At 45.2% G+C, this 20225-nt stretch overlaps 1 protein-coding gene across 3 annotated transcripts in view; it reads left to right on the top strand.

Annotated features, from left to right (window-relative positions):
- The window catches only part of elavl4 (ELAV like neuron-specific RNA binding protein 4), a 72568-nt gene that overhangs the window by 32137 nt on the left and 20206 nt on the right, over positions 1 to 20225 (top strand). For all 3 annotated transcript variants that reach the window (XM_084011996.1, XM_084011995.1, XM_084011994.1), the window contains 3 exons: positions 539 to 785; positions 12086 to 12189; positions 15450 to 15603. In XM_084011996.1, the coding sequence (XP_083868122.1) occupies positions 539 to 785; positions 12086 to 12189; positions 15450 to 15603 (505 nt within the window). The remainder of the gene's footprint in view (positions 1 to 538; positions 786 to 12085; positions 12190 to 15449; positions 15604 to 20225) is intronic.

Below are 20225 nucleotides of genomic sequence, written 5' to 3'. Positions count from 1 at the left end.
GGAAACAGCAGCATCTACAGCTGCAAGCTATTACAGATGTCAACTACTGGTTTGTGCCGCCCATTTTAAAACGCAGTAAACTCAAAACTTGACCTTCTGTACATGACCAAAGATAATGTAGTTGTAAGCATCTGACACTATGTTGTCATATTACCCCAACAATTTAAGAAGGCATCCGGTAACTATTTAAAAACAATGTGTTAAATGTCATTGTTCTACTGAACGACTATAACATTTGAATCCCTGTCAGGTAGAATGCCAAGAATCAATTGTATGGCGACCCAAAACAGTGATGTGTTTAAAATCTTTCCAATGTTGAGAAGTAGGCCTATAAAAGCCATTTTCATTGATTTGACTTGATGCAACAAAAGTCATGCTTTTTAGGAAATTAACTTTGAAAATAACCACTTTGTCAGAGTCTTGCTACATATTCATGTTCCAAAGCATAGAAGCTGTTGCTAATGAATGCTATCTCTCTCCTTCTGCTCTACGGGACTCCTCGCCTCCCTCCCTCCGCCTCCTCTCTGCCTCGCTCCAGATCATCAGTAACATGGAGGCTCCGGTGACAAACGGTCCCAGCGGAGGAGGCACCACAGCCAACGGGCCGACCACCAACAGCCGCGGCTGCCCCTCGCCCATGCAGACCGGCCAATCAAATGACGACAGCAAGACCAACCTCATTGTCAACTACCTGCCCCAGAACATGACCCAGGAGGAGTTTCGCAGCCTGTTTGGTAGCATTGGCGAGATCGAGTCCTGCAAGCTGGTTCGCGACAAGATAACAGGTACAGAATGGATCTCCAATATGTTGCAAAGACTACGTTTACAGGAGCATGCATTTCACTGAAATCACACCAAAGTAAACGGCTGTCAATGACAAGATGAAGCACTCACAAGTCGAAGTATTAGGATAAAATGTTGAATACTCTGATGATTTGGTAGTCCCCCAAAGAAAATTCCTCCAAAGAGGAAAGGGATAAACACAAGGTGAGCTACTATACTGAGCTCCCCCAGAGCTGGAAGGGATTTAGAGCCTGGCTTTATTCTGGAAACTTAAAAAGTGGCCTGATCCTGGCACTTTAGGACTGGGGTTCCTATTCACTACAGCATCCTACTTTTAAAGTATAAAACCACATATTTAATTATTAATCATTTATTTTGAATGTTTGTCTATCACAATCTTTTTATTGTCATACTTTATAATTGATTAACGGTAGATTGGCAGTAATAATACAACGGTTGTTTGGAGACAGCTGTTGAGCAGAAAGTTCACACGATTGTTCACATACTACAAAGAGGTCAAAGGTCGACGTGTGTTGAATTTAGACACACAGTCCAACACCATACCCGTGTTGTCTTCTACCGGGAGAAATCCATCCCTGCCCTCTGCGTGTGTTCAAGCGCTGTGAGTCAGCAATGCAGCAAAGTGCCACATGTTCTCCAGAGGTGTTTAAATTAAGCAGCACTTCGCCGTGCTAATCATGGCTGTAATCTGGGCGTAGTGGCTGTGTGGGTGGCCATACAGCAGATGGATCGGTGGGGGTGGGGGTGGGGGGGTGCAGCTCTGTGATAATGCTCCATAATGGCTTTCATTTTAGATCCTACTTACTGACACTCTTCTCCTGATAATCTCATTAAAGAGCACCAGGCTGGCAGGCGGTGTAGATCACCAAGCCGCTCTCGTATAGAAGGCAAGGCGAAGAGTTTGCACACACATTTATAGACACACGTCAACGTAATTGATGAATAAGATTCCCTGTAATAGATTAAGCACAACCAAAAGGCCAACAACACTTGCTTGTAAACCAGAAAGCCTTCTTCTGCTCTCTCTCGTACTTTCAAGCATATTTCCGCAGCACTAAAATTCCTCTCCAGGACCATCTTCCTCTTTCTCCGTAATGGGCCACAAAATGGAGCCTGAGAGTCAGACACACGGGGATAATGGAGGACGGTGTGTACAGAAATAACACTGGGATACCACATGCTATCATCATCATCACCATCGCCGCGTTCCCTCTCGGTTTTCCCCTTAAGTGTGATTTGCCAAGCAGCAGAGAGGAACCAAGCCGATATTTGGAGGGAGTTTAAAAAAGCGAACAGAATTGCTGTAAAACCTGCTCGGGCCCTAAATGGGGGAATGTGAGAGAGAGGTAAAAATGTTTGTTCGCTCACTTCTAAACCATTTAGGGTACTTCTCCGCTCTGCACTACAAGGTCTCTCTGATGACTTAGCATCAATGCAAAAAAAAAAAAAAAGTTATAAATAAATCCTGCCCCCCCTCTGGTGTATGCCGGTTTTGCTCTCCCATGGGTGCAATTTCCTTGCGCAAACTTTTAGGCTAACAAAGCACAGATCCCCTCTTGTAGCAGGGACTGCCAAGAGGATTTATACTCTTTAACAGTCATCCAAATCATAAACAGACTAAGCCAGGTTTGTGAGCGGGAGGGGTAAAGAGAAGGATGATGGGTGAAGAGATGTATACACCTGTATCCCGTCTTAGAATTCATATCTAACCTAATGTTAGAAAGATCAACTCCTGGCTTTAATAATTTGATCATTTTTATCTCGAGCGAGTCGAGATTGAGGAAGGAAAGGATATTTTTACCCCGTTGGAGTTTCAACAGGAAACCTCAGAATGTCTGGAGGATAGAGTGTTCTGTAGCTACACATTATTCATATTGATGGGCATATTAAGGCCTTCCTATTCTATTATGCAGTGTGAAGAGTATGAGGAGTGTAGAACAAAGTTTAAGAATTTAAATAAGTTCACTAAGTGACTTCAGAAGAAGAATTTTCTTGGATACTACTTTCAATATTTCATCATTACAAGTTTGGAGTATTCCACCAGCAAATACACTTATTCAAGCAATCTTTAGATCTAAAACAACATTTTGCTTTACTTAACCGTTTCAAAAAAGGCTCAATCGTGGGTATTTACTTGCTTGCGGTCTCGTGAGATCAGTGTTGGCGACTTCGCTGACCTGTGAGTGTTTGCTGATCAGGTGTGAGCCTCTCAGAGGTTCAGCCGGAGCGAGAGACGGGTCCTCAACTTCCCGTGGACTCGCTCCTGTCAGCTCCGGCGACGCCGGCGTGGCGTGAGGCTCGGGCGGGCGTAGACACTCCAGCTCCGTCTGTCACACTGACTGACTTCAGCCGGTATAACAGGCACCTCTGGGTGTCCGTTTGCCTGCTTGCCTACCTCCCCGCCTGCTCGCACACAACTACTCCTGCCTGGTGCGCTCAACACGGCAAGGACATGCAGGTTAATCTTTTATTTAAGGCTAACTTCCACGCACGTAGCGGCAGCCCACACACACTTGCACATAAGCCCCCAGGCATCACCTGTGAATTTCCTGTCTCGTCTGTGTACTCTAAAAGGAGAATATATCTTAAAAGAATTAAGTGTGTATACCGTAGTAGCTTTTATAGCATTCCAGGCGTGGAGAATACAATGTGTATAAATGCTGTTAGCCCATGGCTCTGACACACTGTGCACTATAGATGCTTCCATTTATAGCACTCTTTCTTTAGAAGGATGCAAAATGTCTATTTAAGCTGCAAATTGCCAGACTGAAAGCTCATCTTGGGCAACAATGGAAGCAACCACTCCCTACTGAGACATTAGTAAAAGAAAAAAAATGTAAGCTAGGACAAATCAATGTAGACTTTACAACATCTAGACAAGCCCATGCACAAAAATACAAGTGGAATTGATGTTTTTTGGGATCATTTTTCTGCATCAGCTGCATTTCTAATGAAGAAATACATGAATTTGTTTTCATAATGACATTAAGGAGACGGAAATGGCTTTTCATGCTGGAACAAGGCTTGATTGCATTCAGAACGGGGGGATATGTTTATGGGGAGGGGGTTTGTTTTCATGGAAAACCATTTTTTGGTATTCTTGCGTGGTGCCAATGAGCTCAGTAGCCTTTACTCTGTAGAGATAGATAGGATATTTGCTTGTTGATTAAACAGTCCAGCATGTTTCGCCGCTGCTGTGTGTCTGCCGCTTTCTGGCTTCCCTTCAGGAAGTCACAGAATTTGCTTATTGCCAGCTTTCAGCAGCAAAACTCTACTAACCTTTCCATAATGGAATTTTTTTTGTGTATTTGTGAAGACGAAATAATTCTCATCTCTACATCAAACCCTGTAAAGACATCGCCCCAACGCCGACTGAAGGCTTCAGTGCACGCTCCTCTAGTCACCTACCATGTGTTGGTTTTATACATGGAATCTGGGGAGCTGATGCAAATCATAGTGACAATGTAGCAAGCCAAGCAGATGTTAGCTATGAAAAATAGATGGACTGTGATGTCAGCTGTGGAGTAGTTCAATCCGGAGCACCCCTGACAGACAGCAGCTTCAGTGCCATGCCAACGCCTGCCTGCGAACCAAACTCTTACATAAGGACAGGTACACCTTATTCGTATACTTGAGGTGAAAAAAAAAAAAAAAAAACACACATCTCAGGTTTGGCGGATCCGGCTCGCTCTGCTTGCGCACAAGCCTGTAGCTCAGGCAGCGCTCTTCCATTAGTTTCAATGTCGTTCTATTTCTGTTATGGAACATCAAGTGCACCCACAAGTATTGCGAACATAAAATATGCATCTAACCCTGATCTGCGAGGACAGATGGGCTTAGCTCCTGCACAAAGTCTGTCAGTCTAAAGGGGAGCGGATCAAATATTCACCATATAAACCTCGGTTTACCCACATCTCTTTGTTGCTACTGAAATATACATTGACAACACGCTCAGGAGCAAAGCAGTATTTCCTTTGTACTTCAGATTTGCAAGCCGTGCTGTTTTCACATCATTACTGAGTGATGGGAACAAAAACTTGCCATTATTCCCCCGTTTGTCTTATGATGAGGCCAATTTTACACCTTTCCAAAACAACACAAATGCAATGTTGTTCTGTGTGGTGACAAACCATTATGTACGGCTCTACATCCTTGCTGAAATAATGCCGGAGCCAGATCTGGTGCGGTGTTTATATCTCGCATACAGGCTGCATTTATCTGAACCTGAAATGGGCTGAAGGCTGGAGATAGCGTGAACAAAGCTGACAGGGAAAGAGATGAAAAAAGGATTTGACATCTCCAAAGCCAGGTATTAAGAGAGCTGCCAGGCTCAGAAGTGCATACACAAGCAGGCAGGCACACATTAAAGTTTCAGAGTCCCAAGCCTCCAGAATGTGCCGTCTCTCCCCTTCTTGGCACTCCCCTCAATCTCACCCCTCCCCCCCTGCTCGGGACCCAGAGTCGGACGCCCTGAGAGCTTGCTTGGCTGCACTGCTCCTCCACTGACCCTCACTCCAGACAGCCTCTGTCCCATCTCATTCAACTCCGAGTGCCCTTTACGTGGATCACAGAGGTTGCCACTGGTCCCCCGTGTCAGCCTCGGCATCCCGAGGCCGAATGTGCCTCAAGGCCGGTTCCTGACCCCCGCGACCCCCTCCGCTCAGAGTGCACCTGGGCAGCAAGAGAACCGGTTCGGAGACAAGCCCTGATGTCCCCCAGCATCATGCTGCGGGGCTGAGATCTCACCGGTCCCCTCGCTCTGTACATCCTGACGTAACAGCGTTATCCAAGACTTAACGGGGCTCCTCCGTCTGTCAGCTTGCCTTCGATTTCTCAGCCGCACAGTCAGCCACCCGGCCCACTCACTGCAGACTGCAGTCCGTGGGCCCTAAGGCTCCGGGAGCCACCGTGAGGGGGCGGTTTACGTGTGTGTGTTTGTCCCTGAGCTTTTTTTCTACGTGGGCAAGTGTGTCTGTGTGTGTGTGTTGGTGGAAGCAGGGCCTTGGGAGCTGAGAGTGGGAGCCTCCTGACTGCAACAGTGGCTGCTACCTTGGCAACCCAGGAGGGAAAGATGTGTTGAATGAGTGAGTGGGAGAGGGATCTACAGTAGATGCATGCGTGCGGGGGACGTGGCTCCGTTTATGAATTTAGTTATTGAAAACGGGCTTAATACAGGCCACATGATATGCTTTGACTATACTTGCTAGTATTTGATGTGCTGTTAGTCTTTTGTTCTCTTTGTGCTCGTCTTTTTTTTTTTTTTTGCAAACTCACTCAACGCCCTCTCCCTATTCGCTACGGAGTTGACCCTCTTTAAGGTAAGTGAAGTCAATTTTGACATGAAGCTGGTGACAGGGCACCTTTTCAATTGGTGGAGCGCTGGCCCATCAGAAATAGCACTCCTTCAAGTTGCTGCAGCAGCAAAAGGGGGCAAAACGTCAGCGGATGGGAGAGGATGGGAGCAGCGAGTGTGACACATTTATTTTGACAAATATACCTCATCTTAAAATGTCGCTAAATTCAAGACTGACTGAACGGATTTGCCTCTTTGTGGGGAGACGGGACTGGTCCTCTCAAGGTTTGTTAGTGTCCCCGGCTCGCTGAAAGCTGCAATTCCCCTTCACCCCTTGTTTTCCCATGACTTCTGAATGACAGACAGGCTCCCGTCATCTGTTCCTTTATGTCGTGTTCACAACAAATCTGAAGTGACTTTTCGCCTTATTTGTGTTTATTTGGGTCACTTGTGTGAGAGGGATGTCAGAAAAAACACTAGTGATGCTTTGTACATGTTTTAGAGCTCTAAGATGCATTGGAAAACCAAACACATGTTCATAACATCACCACTGTTTCTAATAAGTCACACATCGGGTAAATTAATCTGGTTTACTGCAGCAATATGAAGCCAAACACAATAAGCAAACAACTCCAAAAATATTCAGATAGATCAGAACAAGGCTATGCTCCGTTTATTCTAGTGTATACACATAGATTTTCAAATATGAGGTTCTATTGTAGAGATCTCTACAATAATGATTCCTTCCAAGAATCTCAATGCTGATTGGCTTTTGCGACACAAACCCAAATATGTGATTTGCATCTCTTGGCGCAAATATCGCATCTTTGCATTGAATTTGTTTCATTTCTTTGCAGTTACACAGATAATATTTTCAAATCACATGTTTTTTTCCATTTTGTTAGATTACAACAAATGAATGCAGAATACTCTTTTCCGTTTGTCAAAACAGCGTGTACTACCACAAGCGTATTTTTATGGAAATACATAAAGGAACACAAGACAAGGAAGTGAATAATGTGACATCTGAACAAGCTGCCAGTTGTACCGCCACGACAGAAGTAAACATTTCTGTTTTGACAACATGGTGTCAGCCTTTCAAATTAACTTTTTGATTAGCGGCTACACTCTTTGAGAGAAAAGTTTGGAGTGAACAATGGATTGCAGGGAGGCACATAGTGGGGAAAAAGAAGGTTGTTGCAGCTATGCGTTTCATTTGGTAGCTACCACTCCAGATCAAAGAGTCTATAAAGCGTTGTGTGAGCCTCGCCTGATGATAGCAGGAGATGAAAATGCTTTCATGTCTAGTATGGGGCTCTTAGACACATAATACAACAAAAAGGCACAAAATAATGACAGGCAATATGCAACGGCAGTCCCTTAGTATGTGCACCTTACGGCAAATCATCGTGTACCACACTCTGCCTCTCATAGTGTGGTACATGAATGTTTAACTTGGTGTGTGTGTGTGTGTGTGTGTGTGTGTGTGTGTGTGTGTGCACAGGAGGGGGAAAGAATAGGTGAAATGACATAGTGGGGCCATCAGGCAGGACACCCGCTTGAAGCACGCTCATTTTCTCATCTCACACATTGAGCAACCTGCTGCTCAGGAAACAAATAATGGCTTAGTCATAACACCTCGCCAACTCACCAAAGAGCTCCTCACTAGAAATAGCAGTGATTTTTACCGCTGAAAAACATGCCCACCTGCCTATACAATTTATGTCAGATTGTACAAAAGCACTGCCAAAAGAGTGGAGGTGGCTCCAAATTAGCCCTCACCACCCTAGAATGTGGTGCGTGTGTTAGCGAGACCGGACATGACACTTGTTAAAGCACTGCGGTGCTACAGTATATCCGTTCCTAACCCTCTTTGATATACAACAACATATTCAGATGCAAAGCCTGGATTGTTATATTCATCTACTTCACATAAACCAATTTGGGGTCTTCATTAAAAGACATCGGCTTTACTAAGAAGCCCCCTTTCATAGCCACGCGATCGTTTTCTTAAGTCGTTAGAACTGTTTGCACAACTGGCACTGTAAGCAGTTGACGAATCAAAGGCAAATTAATATCTAACATCATTAAAAGACCATTATGAAGAGCAATGCATCATTTGGGTTCTTGGGTTTTAATTGACAATTAAAATATATAAGTCAATGTATCCATTAAGCTAATTGATCAGCACAAGGCTGATTTTTCTGTTAGCTACAACCCCATTAGAGGCGATTCATCATGCATTTTTAATAGCTTCTATATTGCCTCAAATGCAGCACTTTCTCAAGTTATTTTTTTCTGTTATTATAAAATAGCAGTAGAAATATCTGAGAATGTGACATACATTTATGAGCACCCAAAGACATTATTCTGTTCAGCTATTCTAAAGCCAAGTCAAATATGACTGTATTGTTGTCTAGCAGCAGTGCCGATACTTCCTTTACTTTATGCTAATACATTTTGTCCTGTGCTGTGTGGACATGCAGCCCGAGCTGGCCTTACCCCTGCGTTCCAGTAAGACACCATGCTAGGTTAAATGATGCCGAGCCATTTTAAACTGCATCTAAACTGTGCTTAACCGGGCTGCGTTGAGCCGGAACAGAGCGGGGCGCTGTGATGGTGCGATCCCAACGCTGATCCTGCTGGGGAGTATCGAGGTGGACCGGGCAGGTGTTGTGACAGGCTGAAGCCAACCACACCGCCTGCTGTCTTTGCATGCATAGTGTAGGTCACAGCCTGAGAACGGCATTACATTGCTCGTGCATACAAACCAAGGATGGAAATACTTATTTTTAGAAAACTACAATACACAAACGATGATGCATTCGCTGGTTAGCTGCCATCCACTTTCCTGCTTGTTTGTTTGTGTGTGATTACATGTTTACTTGTGTGTGTGTGCACATGTGTGTACATAACATGTTGAAGCCCCCCCACCACCACCACCTGTCCGGCAGGTTCCAGGAAGTCTGCCGGCGGCTCCCTGCTGTTGGCTGCTCTGTATAAGCCTGGAAATGGTTGAAGGAATCCCCTCCTGGAGCTCGCCTGATGCTGCAGGCAGATGTCTCCTTCAGTCTCCCCCTCATCTCATCGCTCACCTGGGGACCGTTGCCAGCCAGCCACCCATCTTTTCCTCCAGCCTGGAGGCCCCTCAGCCTCGCCAAAGAGGGAGTGGAGAAGAGAGTGGGGGGTGGGCAGTTACGCCAATACCAGCCCCACATGCATACAACATACACGCTCACTCAACATGCACACTTAGACATCATTTACATACTGCAGCGGCTGAATACTACATGCATCATAACGGTTGTTGTAAGACTGTTAATCCGTTGCTGACTCACATGTGTGCATGCCCACACATGCATACCAACCTGTACATATGCCCACATGCCCACACACACACACACACAGACACACACACAGACACACACACACACACACACACACACACACACACAGTGGCAGCGTCCATGCCTGCCAGTTTGGCCCCATTTGGCTGCCTGGACTACTCCATGCGTTCTAAGTGTCTCGGTACCATTAAGCACCAGCCAGCCCATCTCGATTGCCCCGCACGAGTGCTCTTCGCCCGCACACTTCATTGTCAGCTAACCCTCTGGTAGCTGCGCTTGTCGAACCTCACATTTCTTGTTGAAGATGAGGGAGAGGGGTGAGGAAGGTGACGGGAAAGTGGGAGGCGAGGGTGGAAGAGGAGCGTTCGAAGCAGCAGCGCTCTCAGCTGTTGCACCCATGCGAAGTTTCATTTCGGTGGAAATTCAAACCTTGCATCGACGAAGAGTTACAGAAATGTAACAGAAAGTGTTACGGAAATGCTAAAATACTGAATTAACTGCATACTGTACATTACTTGGTATTTTAGAACGTTTTTGGTCCCGATTCAATTAACGATGAGCCACGTGCCACGCGACTCGCGGTCCCTTTTGTGTGGACGACGTTTAATGAAGAAGAGAGGCCACAAAGGGTGATTTAGTGAGGCATATTTAAAACCGCCAAACTTAACACATGATGTCAGCTGAGAGTCAGAGAGGAGGAGGAGGAGAGGGAGGAGAGGAGGGTTAGTTAAAAATAGCAGTAGTCTCTCCAGGATGGCAGGTTTTTAATTAACAATAGAGAGCGTCTGATAATCCACAGTTAATCCAGAGGAGAAGAGGGAGGAGAGGGGAGAAGAAGAGAAAAATCATCAGCTGTTTGATGTGAGGACTACAAGTCCCTCCTGGCCCTTCCACCGCTCGCTGCTGAGCCGTTGTGCGCTGTGATATCCGTAGCCCAAATGTATTTATTTTGTGAAACAGCCATGCTCCATACTTTGTGATTCACTTTGTCTCTGACTAACCGCTGTCTGTTCCCATTAGTGTGAATATGTGCATGCCGCTCCTCTTAAACTGACTGGGATCCTCCGTGTGTGTGTGTGTGTGTGTGTGTGTGTGGCGTTGGGCTGTTTGTTGAGAAGTAGCCGAATGAAGGCCCCGTTGGCTGGAGGCGTCTGCTTAAAGTCCTACGCTTGTTGAAAGGCTTGATCTGTCGGGGAAACACTGGGAAATGTCAGGCCTGCTTCACACTCAAAGAGAGTCTGCTATCTAAGACACGTTAAGCTTAGAGGGAAACGGGGGTGGGGTTTTTTTTTTTTTCCTCGCTCTCTTTTTGTACAGCTGGAGAGACAGTAACAAATTTGGTGTTTGTACGCACTGTGAGACTTATTTGCCGGAGCCGGGGTGAGTTTCTCTCCTCTAATTCAGGGAGAATCTGAGTCTAAAATATGTCAGATTCTAGGCATTCAGTCCTCGACACACTTCTGTACGAGTAACTTAAAATAAATTCCCTCAAACTGAGATCACCAACAAACAAGCAACCGATAATGAGGTTGTTCAAGGATCAGAGTCGAGACACATTCCCCATTCAAGACGGTTATTATTACGACATGAAATATCAGTTTTTTTATCTGCCCTGATTTTGTTCTTGAATGATCATTTTCTGATCTTTTTAACTCATTAACTGGCGTAGTGAAACGGTACAATACACACAGCTGGAGAGAGACGTGACATGTTCTAGAGTCTGAATCTGTAAGGCTGTGGCAACTGATCAGGCTTCACATGGTTGACCAAAGTCACACCAAGACTCTCGGCGCTCCGGGCAGGAGTCACTGTGATCTTGTCAGTAGCGATGAAGAGACGTTGCAAAGAAGTTTATTCAAGGGGAAGATGTCTGATATCCAATAGGGTGACCGGGTAGGAGCGACAGCTGGGTGGCATTTCCATTTTTAGGAGGAACAAAGGCATGAAACGCTGGTCAACAAATGCTACTCGTCTTAATGTAACTTCTGAAAAGTGAAGCTGATGCCAGCTCCTTCAAATTGCATTCTTTCTAATGGCCAGCAGGAGGCGACTCTTGTGGCAAAAAGAAGTGGGATTGTAGAGAAATGACCCTACTTCTCACTGGATAGATTTTTATTTTATGATACCTTGTGATCGACGTCGATGTTCAGTTGTGTTTTGGTCTTAGAACTTGGATCCTTTAACAGTATTTTTGGTATGTATTCTTGGTAACCTAAAAATGTCTTATTCAGTGTTAAACTCCACCAAAGTTCACCCTCTGTTGTCACTTCTGTTGGCAAAAAACAAGATGGAAACAGCCATAAACCAAGATGGCAAGAGCCAAAATGCCAAATCCATGTCTTCAAAACGCCACAAATCATGACCGAGTCCACTTCTTATATACAGTCTAGGATTACCAACAATTGCAAAAACATAATGCAGGATCCCAAGTATTGAATAGTGAGATATATTAATCAGTATGAAATATGTTCCCACCAGTGTTTATCCCTCTCGTCTAATAATGACGGCTGTCTCTCCGTTTCCCTTCTGTATGGATGATGAATATCATCGAAGATGCTGCCTCGCTGTCAGTGAGCAAATTGAAGAAACAACTGAATGGAGCAAACATTCTAAAAGCTTTTCTTTCCCTCTGACATTTCAGGACAGAGTCTGGGCTACGGCTTTGTCAACTACATCGATCCAAAGGACGCAGAAAAAGCCATCAACACGTTAAACGGACTCAGACTTCAGACCAAAACGATTAAGGTAACCGACACCGTGTACAACTGCTAAACAAGATAATTGCATTGCAAAATGTAAAAATGGGTAATAATTGATGAAGAAAATGTAAATAATGAATAATGTATTAAGTTGTGGAGGTCGTGTTAAACTTTATACGGCTGTTTTTTTCTTTTTCAAAGCCCTTTCAGATAGAGGTTGTGTTAGTAAATGAGCTGGAGGGAGGGATGGGATTAACATGCCTCAGAAATTAAAAAAGACCATCTAAATCAAAGAGACATTTTAAAAAGCTTGGAACTATGGTTGATATGCTAATTACTTACTCCAAATGTCAAAATGTAAAGGTGAAATTATATGCACACATCTCTCCGAGTGAAAGGCAAGACATGTGTGTCAATCGCTGCATATTTTCCAAAATAATTGAGGGCTCTGTTATTGAATTTTAACGGCATGACTAATGTGCAGGCTTGCTGTTAGCTGTCAGGTAAAACAGATAAATCCCTCCTGCAAACATGTTTTGAAGGCTCAAAATTAAACCTAGTTACACGCAGTTGTTTTTCCTTTAACATCAACACGTATCGGTCTCGTTTGCTCCTCTGCTATCCTCCCCTGATATGTTGTTGCTTTTAAACTGGGCCGTAATCTGTTGCTCTGTGGTAATCCCTGGATTCTCGCTTTCTGTCATCTGATCTAATCTAATCTAATCTAATAGGATGGGATTAGTTGTGAATAGGGAATCCCTGTGAGAATCCCTCTATTCCCCAGACAATGTAGGCCGCCTGGCATCCTGACTCGCTTCCTAATTTATGCAACAGAAAAAAAAGAAAAAAAGAGAGAGAGACGTGATTTGTGTGCAATGTTTGTTCTCTGTGTGTGTTGCGTGAGTGAATGCAAATGTGTACATTGTGTGTTGTTTGAGGTGGGATGTGTGGTGATCTGATGCGTCTCTACTATGGGTGGATCAGTGTGTGTGTCCCACAGTCACTGAGCAACCATTACACGTGCCTGCATGACCCAAAAGGAGGAGCATGCACATGTAAGAGTACACACATCATCATTACAGGAGCTGCTTTTTATAGTATGAGCAGCACAATACAAGCAAGTCAGCCACCATTGATGATCTTTGACGTAGCATGGTATTCATGAGGTCTTTAGTGAGTGTAGCAGGCTGAGATCAGAGTCTTACGACACAAGAGGTTGCCTCAAGTTGTCCCTGAGATAAAGGCGGTCTTCATAATGACATCTCTGCATCTCTGTCTGGCGCTCTCTCTCTTCCACGCTTCATTTCCTCCCTCACCACCCTCTTTCCTTGCGTTCTCTCCTTCTCCACAACGGACTGGAACACCCTAAAGGTACCAGGTAAATTAAAAGGCAGCACGGTGATTCTAAAATTAAACTTGGCACTCTTTCATGTCACGTTCTTCCCACTCGCTGCTGCCACGACACTTGTGAGGAAACGCTTGGCCCAGAGATTCACATGCTCTCGGGCGATGTGCGTCTCTCTTCGTGTCTTTGAGTCGGGTTTTTTTCGCTGCTGCGGTTTCCTCCGCCATGACACCTCAGATTTTGTCAGCGTTGGCTGCGATGCTGCTTTTACCGAGGTGTGAGGGGAAGCAGCATGCCAAAAGGTGAGAGGAGCTCACGGTGACATGCATGCACATAATCTCACACACTTTTTCAAACTTTTCCACACACACACACACACACACACACACAATACCACTCACAGCTTGAGGAGGTGTTGATGGAGTTGGAGTTGGCTGACAAGGAGAGAAAATGAGGGAGAGCTGCACAGAGAAGAAAAGAGGAGCAAAGAAGCGGCAGGAGATGAAGAGAGAGAACGGTTTAGCGAGGCGGCAAGCAGGAAGGAAGCAGAAGGGAAATATGCAGGCAGCGAAGGAGAGAGAGGAAGAGGAAAACAGAGGAGCTGAGGCCAAAGAGAGGAGTTGTGTGAAAGGAAAGGGAGACGTGGGGAAAACCAGCTGCTCCCAATCCCAGTCTCCCACCGTTACGAGTGCAGCAGGATTCCCAACGCCGTTGCTCAAGGATATCGTCTATATTTGCCTGACTTTAACCTTATTTGATGGCTTATGTCTCCACATGTCAGAGGTAATGAAAGCACTGCGAGGGGAAGCTGGAGTAATGGGATTTGCCCAACTTTGGCTTGAGCAAAGTCGGGTCTGCACACGAGGATGTGGAGGACAACGTTTGACAAGTGGAAGTTCGGCAGAGAGCTGCTGCTGCTGCTGCACAATATAAGTGGTGATCCAGTTCTCACCAGTCGCACCGTTAGAGATGACATTCATCCACAGTATGCACGAGTGTGAATATGTATATCTGCGTGGAGATAAATGATGACGTGTGTGGAAAAGAGGAGGGGCAGAGTGAGACTGAGTGAAATCGTGTGGGTGAGTGATAACAGGAGGAAGTCTCTTTACTCCCTCTGTGAGATTGCTGTCCAGGAGTGTTGCAAGACTGTCATTTTTTGTGTGTGTGAGTGATTGCATGTGCTTTTACAGCAAACTGCATGTAAGAAAAGTCAGAAGGGACCCAGCGGCAAACGATTTACTCCCAGAAATAGTTTGGAAAATGCCGGGCCGATGCACTGCAGTAGAGAGTGTGTGTCATGCTCTACTCGTATCGATACCTGCTTAATAAAACTGAACTGTGAAATTCACTCTGCAGGATTTGCAAGACTAAATGGCACTTGGTGAAAATCTAAAAGGCTTTTGGTTACTCACTATTAGACTCATTGCTAATGCGTTAAACAAATAGATGACTGAAAAAAAAAGACATCTGCACACTAACTCAACCTCCCTCCTTCACATTTACCTCAGTATCGTGGAATCGATAGGGTGAATGAAGAGATTTTTTTGGTTAGAGTCCTAATACTATTAATCCTGTTCCCCAGGCTCCATGAGCTGTCCTTTCAAAGTACAACACCTGTGGTTTCTACTCAAGGGAACAAAGTTTCCTTCCCTCTGCCTCCCCCTGCAAGCGACTAAAGAGTTATCTCTCCAGTGTTCTAAGCAGCTAAATCTTTTCCTGACAACAATAATCCCCACGGCAAAGGTGTGCTAAGAAAACGCAGTTACATCTTCCTCCCTGCGGATCCAATGACCCGCACCCCTGCCCATCCAGAACACGCACATCCAAAAATCCTTGTAGCTTTCACGCTTTAATCTTGTTTCGATTTAAACCAGGATGTTAATGAGCAATAAAGTCCCGCGGCTCTAATTTATTTATACAAGCCCTAAGACTCTGCGTCTGTTTCCCCCCCCCCACAGGTGTCATATGCACGACCCAGCTCAGCCTCCATCCGTGACGCCAACCTGTATGTGAGCGGCCTGCCCAAGACGATGACTCAGAAGGAGCTGGAGCAGCTCTTCTCCCAGTACGGACGCATCATCACCTCCCGCATCCTCGTCGACCAGGTCACAGGTATCCATGGGGCAGCACCTCCTCTCTCTTAACACTTTTAATGCAGGTCATGTGATCTGCAAGACTGTATGTAGACGTATAGGGTATCCCCGATGTCCGCCAGCCATTCACAAGCACACTTAGACTCATTTTACGCATGTTCTAAACAATTATAGTTGGTAAATGTATGTCTTTTTAATGGTTGTGTGTTCACGTGACAGATAAATGCTTCTAGTTTATGAGGCCCACTCTGAACTGCTTTTCAGGAGGATAAATAAAACCACTTGGCGTAGTTTTATAAGCGATTCCAGAATCTTTAAATACACTTACGGTCATCTAAAAATCAATTTTCATGTAGTGCACCATAGAATTTTGCTCAAGGAGCAACACATTTTGTTCACCGACCAAAGATGGCAGCAGTGAGTGACTAAAACTGTAAAATATAAAATCAACTAACGGTTTGACTCATATCAACACTTAATATGTTGATTCTACAGAGTACTGGATCTTCTTTCACCTTCGCAAGTAGTGGAAGTAAATGACCAAAATGAGCATGAAAAGCAAGTGTCAGAAACATTGTGTTACAGTGAAGGAAGGCAGGAGCGCTTGAACAAAGGATATCCATCATCTGGAGATAGGGAAATGATCATGGTAGACCATAGGCAACCAAAATACAATTAACATGTCCCCGTATAGGATAAAATATTCATTCTAATATTGTAATAAACCATAACGCCCAGCTGTATTGTCCACCAAACATTGGCTACGGAGTGAGCGACCTCAATAAGCGCTTTTTACGACCACAGCCCCAGCTCAGGGCACCGTCGTAAAAACGGTGATTACATGAGAGACACGAGGCTGCGTAACGTACACGCTCAATTACACATTCCACTACATCCAAAAGACAGGAATGAATCACATCAGTCCATTGTGTTGCAGGAAGAAGCCCTCCAGCGTGTTTCTTAGATCCATTTCAGGGGTTGTGTGTGCCTACAGGCTGCAACCTGCTCCAGCGTTATGTGCAATGTGTACTGATGAGGCAGAAAGGAAGCAGCATGCTGTAAGCCATACTCATTTGCCTAAGCAGAATAAATCACTGCTGGCGGTGTCGTGCACGCCTGTCTATACACAGTGAGGCAGAGGAGGATGGAGGGTGAGAAAAACAAAGGAGAGGTGGAAAAAGAGAGGCAAAAGGGGGAGGAGGCAAGGAAAACAGAAAGAAAGACACGTAACAAGAGGGTGTAGATGAGCAGAGATGTGGGCAGGAGAGGAAATGAGATGAGGGAGGAACCGGAGGGAGAGCTAGGGAGGGGGGAAGTGGAAGGGAAAGGTCGGGGGAGAGGAGAGGACTATTTCTACCCTCATCAACACACATGAAGGGGGCACATCTGCTGCAGATCTGTCTTTACCAACAGACCTGTCATGCCACCATGCGACTATTAGACCCGGGAGACTCACCGCTATGCAGCATCGTCACGCAACACACAGCGAGGCCAGCGGAAACATACGTGTTCAGGCCACATGCCATGAATAAAACACATTTCAACAGAGGTGGTAGTGGTCACAGGAAGGCGAGGTTTGGATGCACTCACTATAGGTTGCGTTCGCAAGAGACTGAATAATTCATTGTACTGGTACGAGGTCAGGTTTAAAGTGGAGTGTTCTCACGAGCATGTCCGGATCAAGTGCTGCAGAGGTTCACTTCCACCGTTGGGAATAATGTGATCGTCCATATCAAGGAAACGTGACTTAAATCTGACACTTAAGCTGCAAATTCATAGTTCAAACTTTGATATTCACAACAGCAGCAAAATCAAATAAAAAAATAATGAATTGATTTGAACGATTCAGGGAAAATCCGATCCTTTTTTTCGGATACAGGACATGTTTATTGTTTGATGCAACTTCAAAAATTGACAACATGGTTTAGGAACATTGGTGACGTCACCAGGTTCCAAAAGAAAGGAAAATTTGAACTACATCTCCCATTACCTGACATACAGTCTTTCTCTTGCAGCATGTAGGTGGTGGTTTTATCACATTCTATACACCTACAGTATATAGAGCAGCAGGTGTTTCAACACTGTGAGCCTGCTACAACTAATTGCTGACCTCGCTACCACCCGACTATGCAAGCTTTAAAACCGAAAGTCACACACATGTGCACCCACACCCACACACACACACACACACACACACACACACACACACACACGTGCAAGGATAATAATAAGAGATGTTCTGCAAGGTGTCCCCAGTGGGTTAAGGATCAGCAGAAGAAATGTTAATGATCAATTAGATGTTAGAGTTGCTGGTGATTAAAAACATGGAGGACTTGAGAAGGGCCCAGAGAGTAGTACGCCGACATCATTGACTCATCTGTTTCTTTTCTCAGTTACTGTACAGACATACGCACACGAGACACATGCACACACCCACACACTCGCTGCCATTAAGAGAGAAATGGGCTGCAAATTAAAACTCTCCTGTGACTGCCAAAAATGTAAGCACAGAACAAGAAGGAAGAGGCAGAGAAAGAGGGAGACACGAGATTGTGTCAGACGCGTTGCGGTCCAGAAGGTGTCCAGGTAGTCGGGCTCGGGGTGACTTAATGGTGATATTGTTTCAGTGGCAATGCTGAAAAGAAGTCCTTCAAGAAGGCAGACTGACTGTAATTACTGTTAAGGCTACAGTTTTGTGCACTTTATTCTCGACAGTCTTCTGGGATTGAGGGACATACTGTATATTGTTGTTATGACAACGTGATTATGTTGAAGTCGTGTCGCAGTGACTCACCAGTGTCCCCATATTTATTGAATTAGGGACCTAATTAGGGTCTGAAATCCAATTCACCCTGTAATTCACTCATTCTAGTGAACTCAGGACAGATTGGAGACACGCCCTCACATTGTCCACCAGAGAGACAGCCGAGTGATCCGCAGGCAAACACATGCAAACATGAAGTTGTTGGAGTAACGAATGCTCCCCAGCAGATGGTCTGATGATCCCCAGTTCCTGCTCGGCTAAAGTGGGAACACAAAGTCTGTTCTCTAAATGACCTCCTCATCAACAGGATGCACCCTGCAGTCACTCTTCTGCTCATAAAGACGAGACGGAACTTTTAAAGCATCACTGTTACCGTCATTCTCAGTGAGACGCGGCAGAAACAAAATCCACCAAAACCGCCAAATTGCCCCAGAGACTCAGAGAGCGAACACAACATCGACTTGACAAGGATCTCTCTCCACGTCTGTCTCTATAACATCGCCCTCCTCTCTCCCCTCCTCTGTCTATCGATTCCTTCTGAATGGATAAGCATATTTCGTCTCTTTATCAGTCCAAATAGCGCCGGCTGGATTCACCCTCCTTCCTTTCTTTCTAACCTTCAGGGACGGCAGCCAAACCCTGATCTCGCGCTCCGACTGCTGGTTTGGGCGAGCCTCAATTTGAAACATATAATATCAGAGAGTGCCTTGGATCGATTGGATGGTTATTCCTGGTTCTTCATCCCCGGACCTGTTTGCAAGGCAGAGGTCAATGCCTACCTGATCAATGACAGCAAATACAATTGATCCACATACTTGGCTTCTATAAACGCTGGCTCTGATGTGAAACTAAATTGCTGCTCAGTGTGTGTGGAAGGGGCTGGCTGTGAAAAGGCTGATGCCGAGTTCCCTTCATGTGGGATGGAAGGTAACAATGAGAACGATTCCCATGGCAACAAGACGCAAGCGTTCATGGCATCACACAACTCAATATGGTGATTGCCGCTGTGTTACTAATAACAAATGTGTTTTGCACACTGAATGAATAATTATCTTGCATTGAGCAATTTTAGGATGGGCAAGTTGTTCCTGATCAAAATAGCATTAAATAAAGGTTCAGTTACCTTGAAATGTTGCTGGCATGAGGCGTCCACGTTTGAAAGCTTTTCAGAGACTTTGGTATAATATTTGCTTTTTTGCCAAGCAGTATTCTGTATATTAGAGTTTTCAGGGGAAAAATGTGAACACTCCGGCAAGACAAGAAACATGACGTTGTTTGAGAAGTTCAATGCTGAAACATCCAGCATTACAAATATGCTGCCAGAAGTATGTGCTTCGCCTTTTAAAGGAGCGTTATACAACATTCAGAGCAGAAATATCAGCAGACAACTATTTGCTAAGTTGTCGCTGGTTCATTCACGTGCACTTTTAGTGCACGTGAGTGAGCCTGACAACGCCTTTCCCACCAACGCCGATCATCACGGAAGCTAAGCAACCATCCTTCAATCCGTGTTATTGACACCGTTAGCAACCATCCTCCAGTCCGCGTTACTGACACTGTTAGCAACCATCCTCCAGTCCAAGTTGTTGACACCGTTAGCTACCAGCCACCGGTCCACGTTGACACCGTTAGCAACCATCCTCCGGTCCGAGCTGTTGACACCGTTAGCTACCATCCTCTGGTCTGAGTTGTTGAAACCGTTAGCTACCATCCTCCGGTCCACGTTGACACCATTAGCAACCATCCTCTGGTCCGCGTTGTCGACACCGTTAGCTACCATCCTCCGGTCCGCATTGTTGACACCGTTAGCTACCATCCTCTGGTCTGAGTTGTTGAAACCGTTAGCTTACCATCCTCCGGTCCGAGTTGTTAAAACC

The sequence above is a fragment of the Eutrigla gurnardus genome, assembly GCF_963514095.1.
Source record: "Eutrigla gurnardus genome assembly, chromosome: 6".
Taxonomy (NCBI): Eukaryota; Metazoa; Chordata; class Actinopteri; order Perciformes; family Triglidae; genus Eutrigla; species Eutrigla gurnardus.
This window is presented reverse-complemented; position numbering and strand designations above follow the sequence as displayed.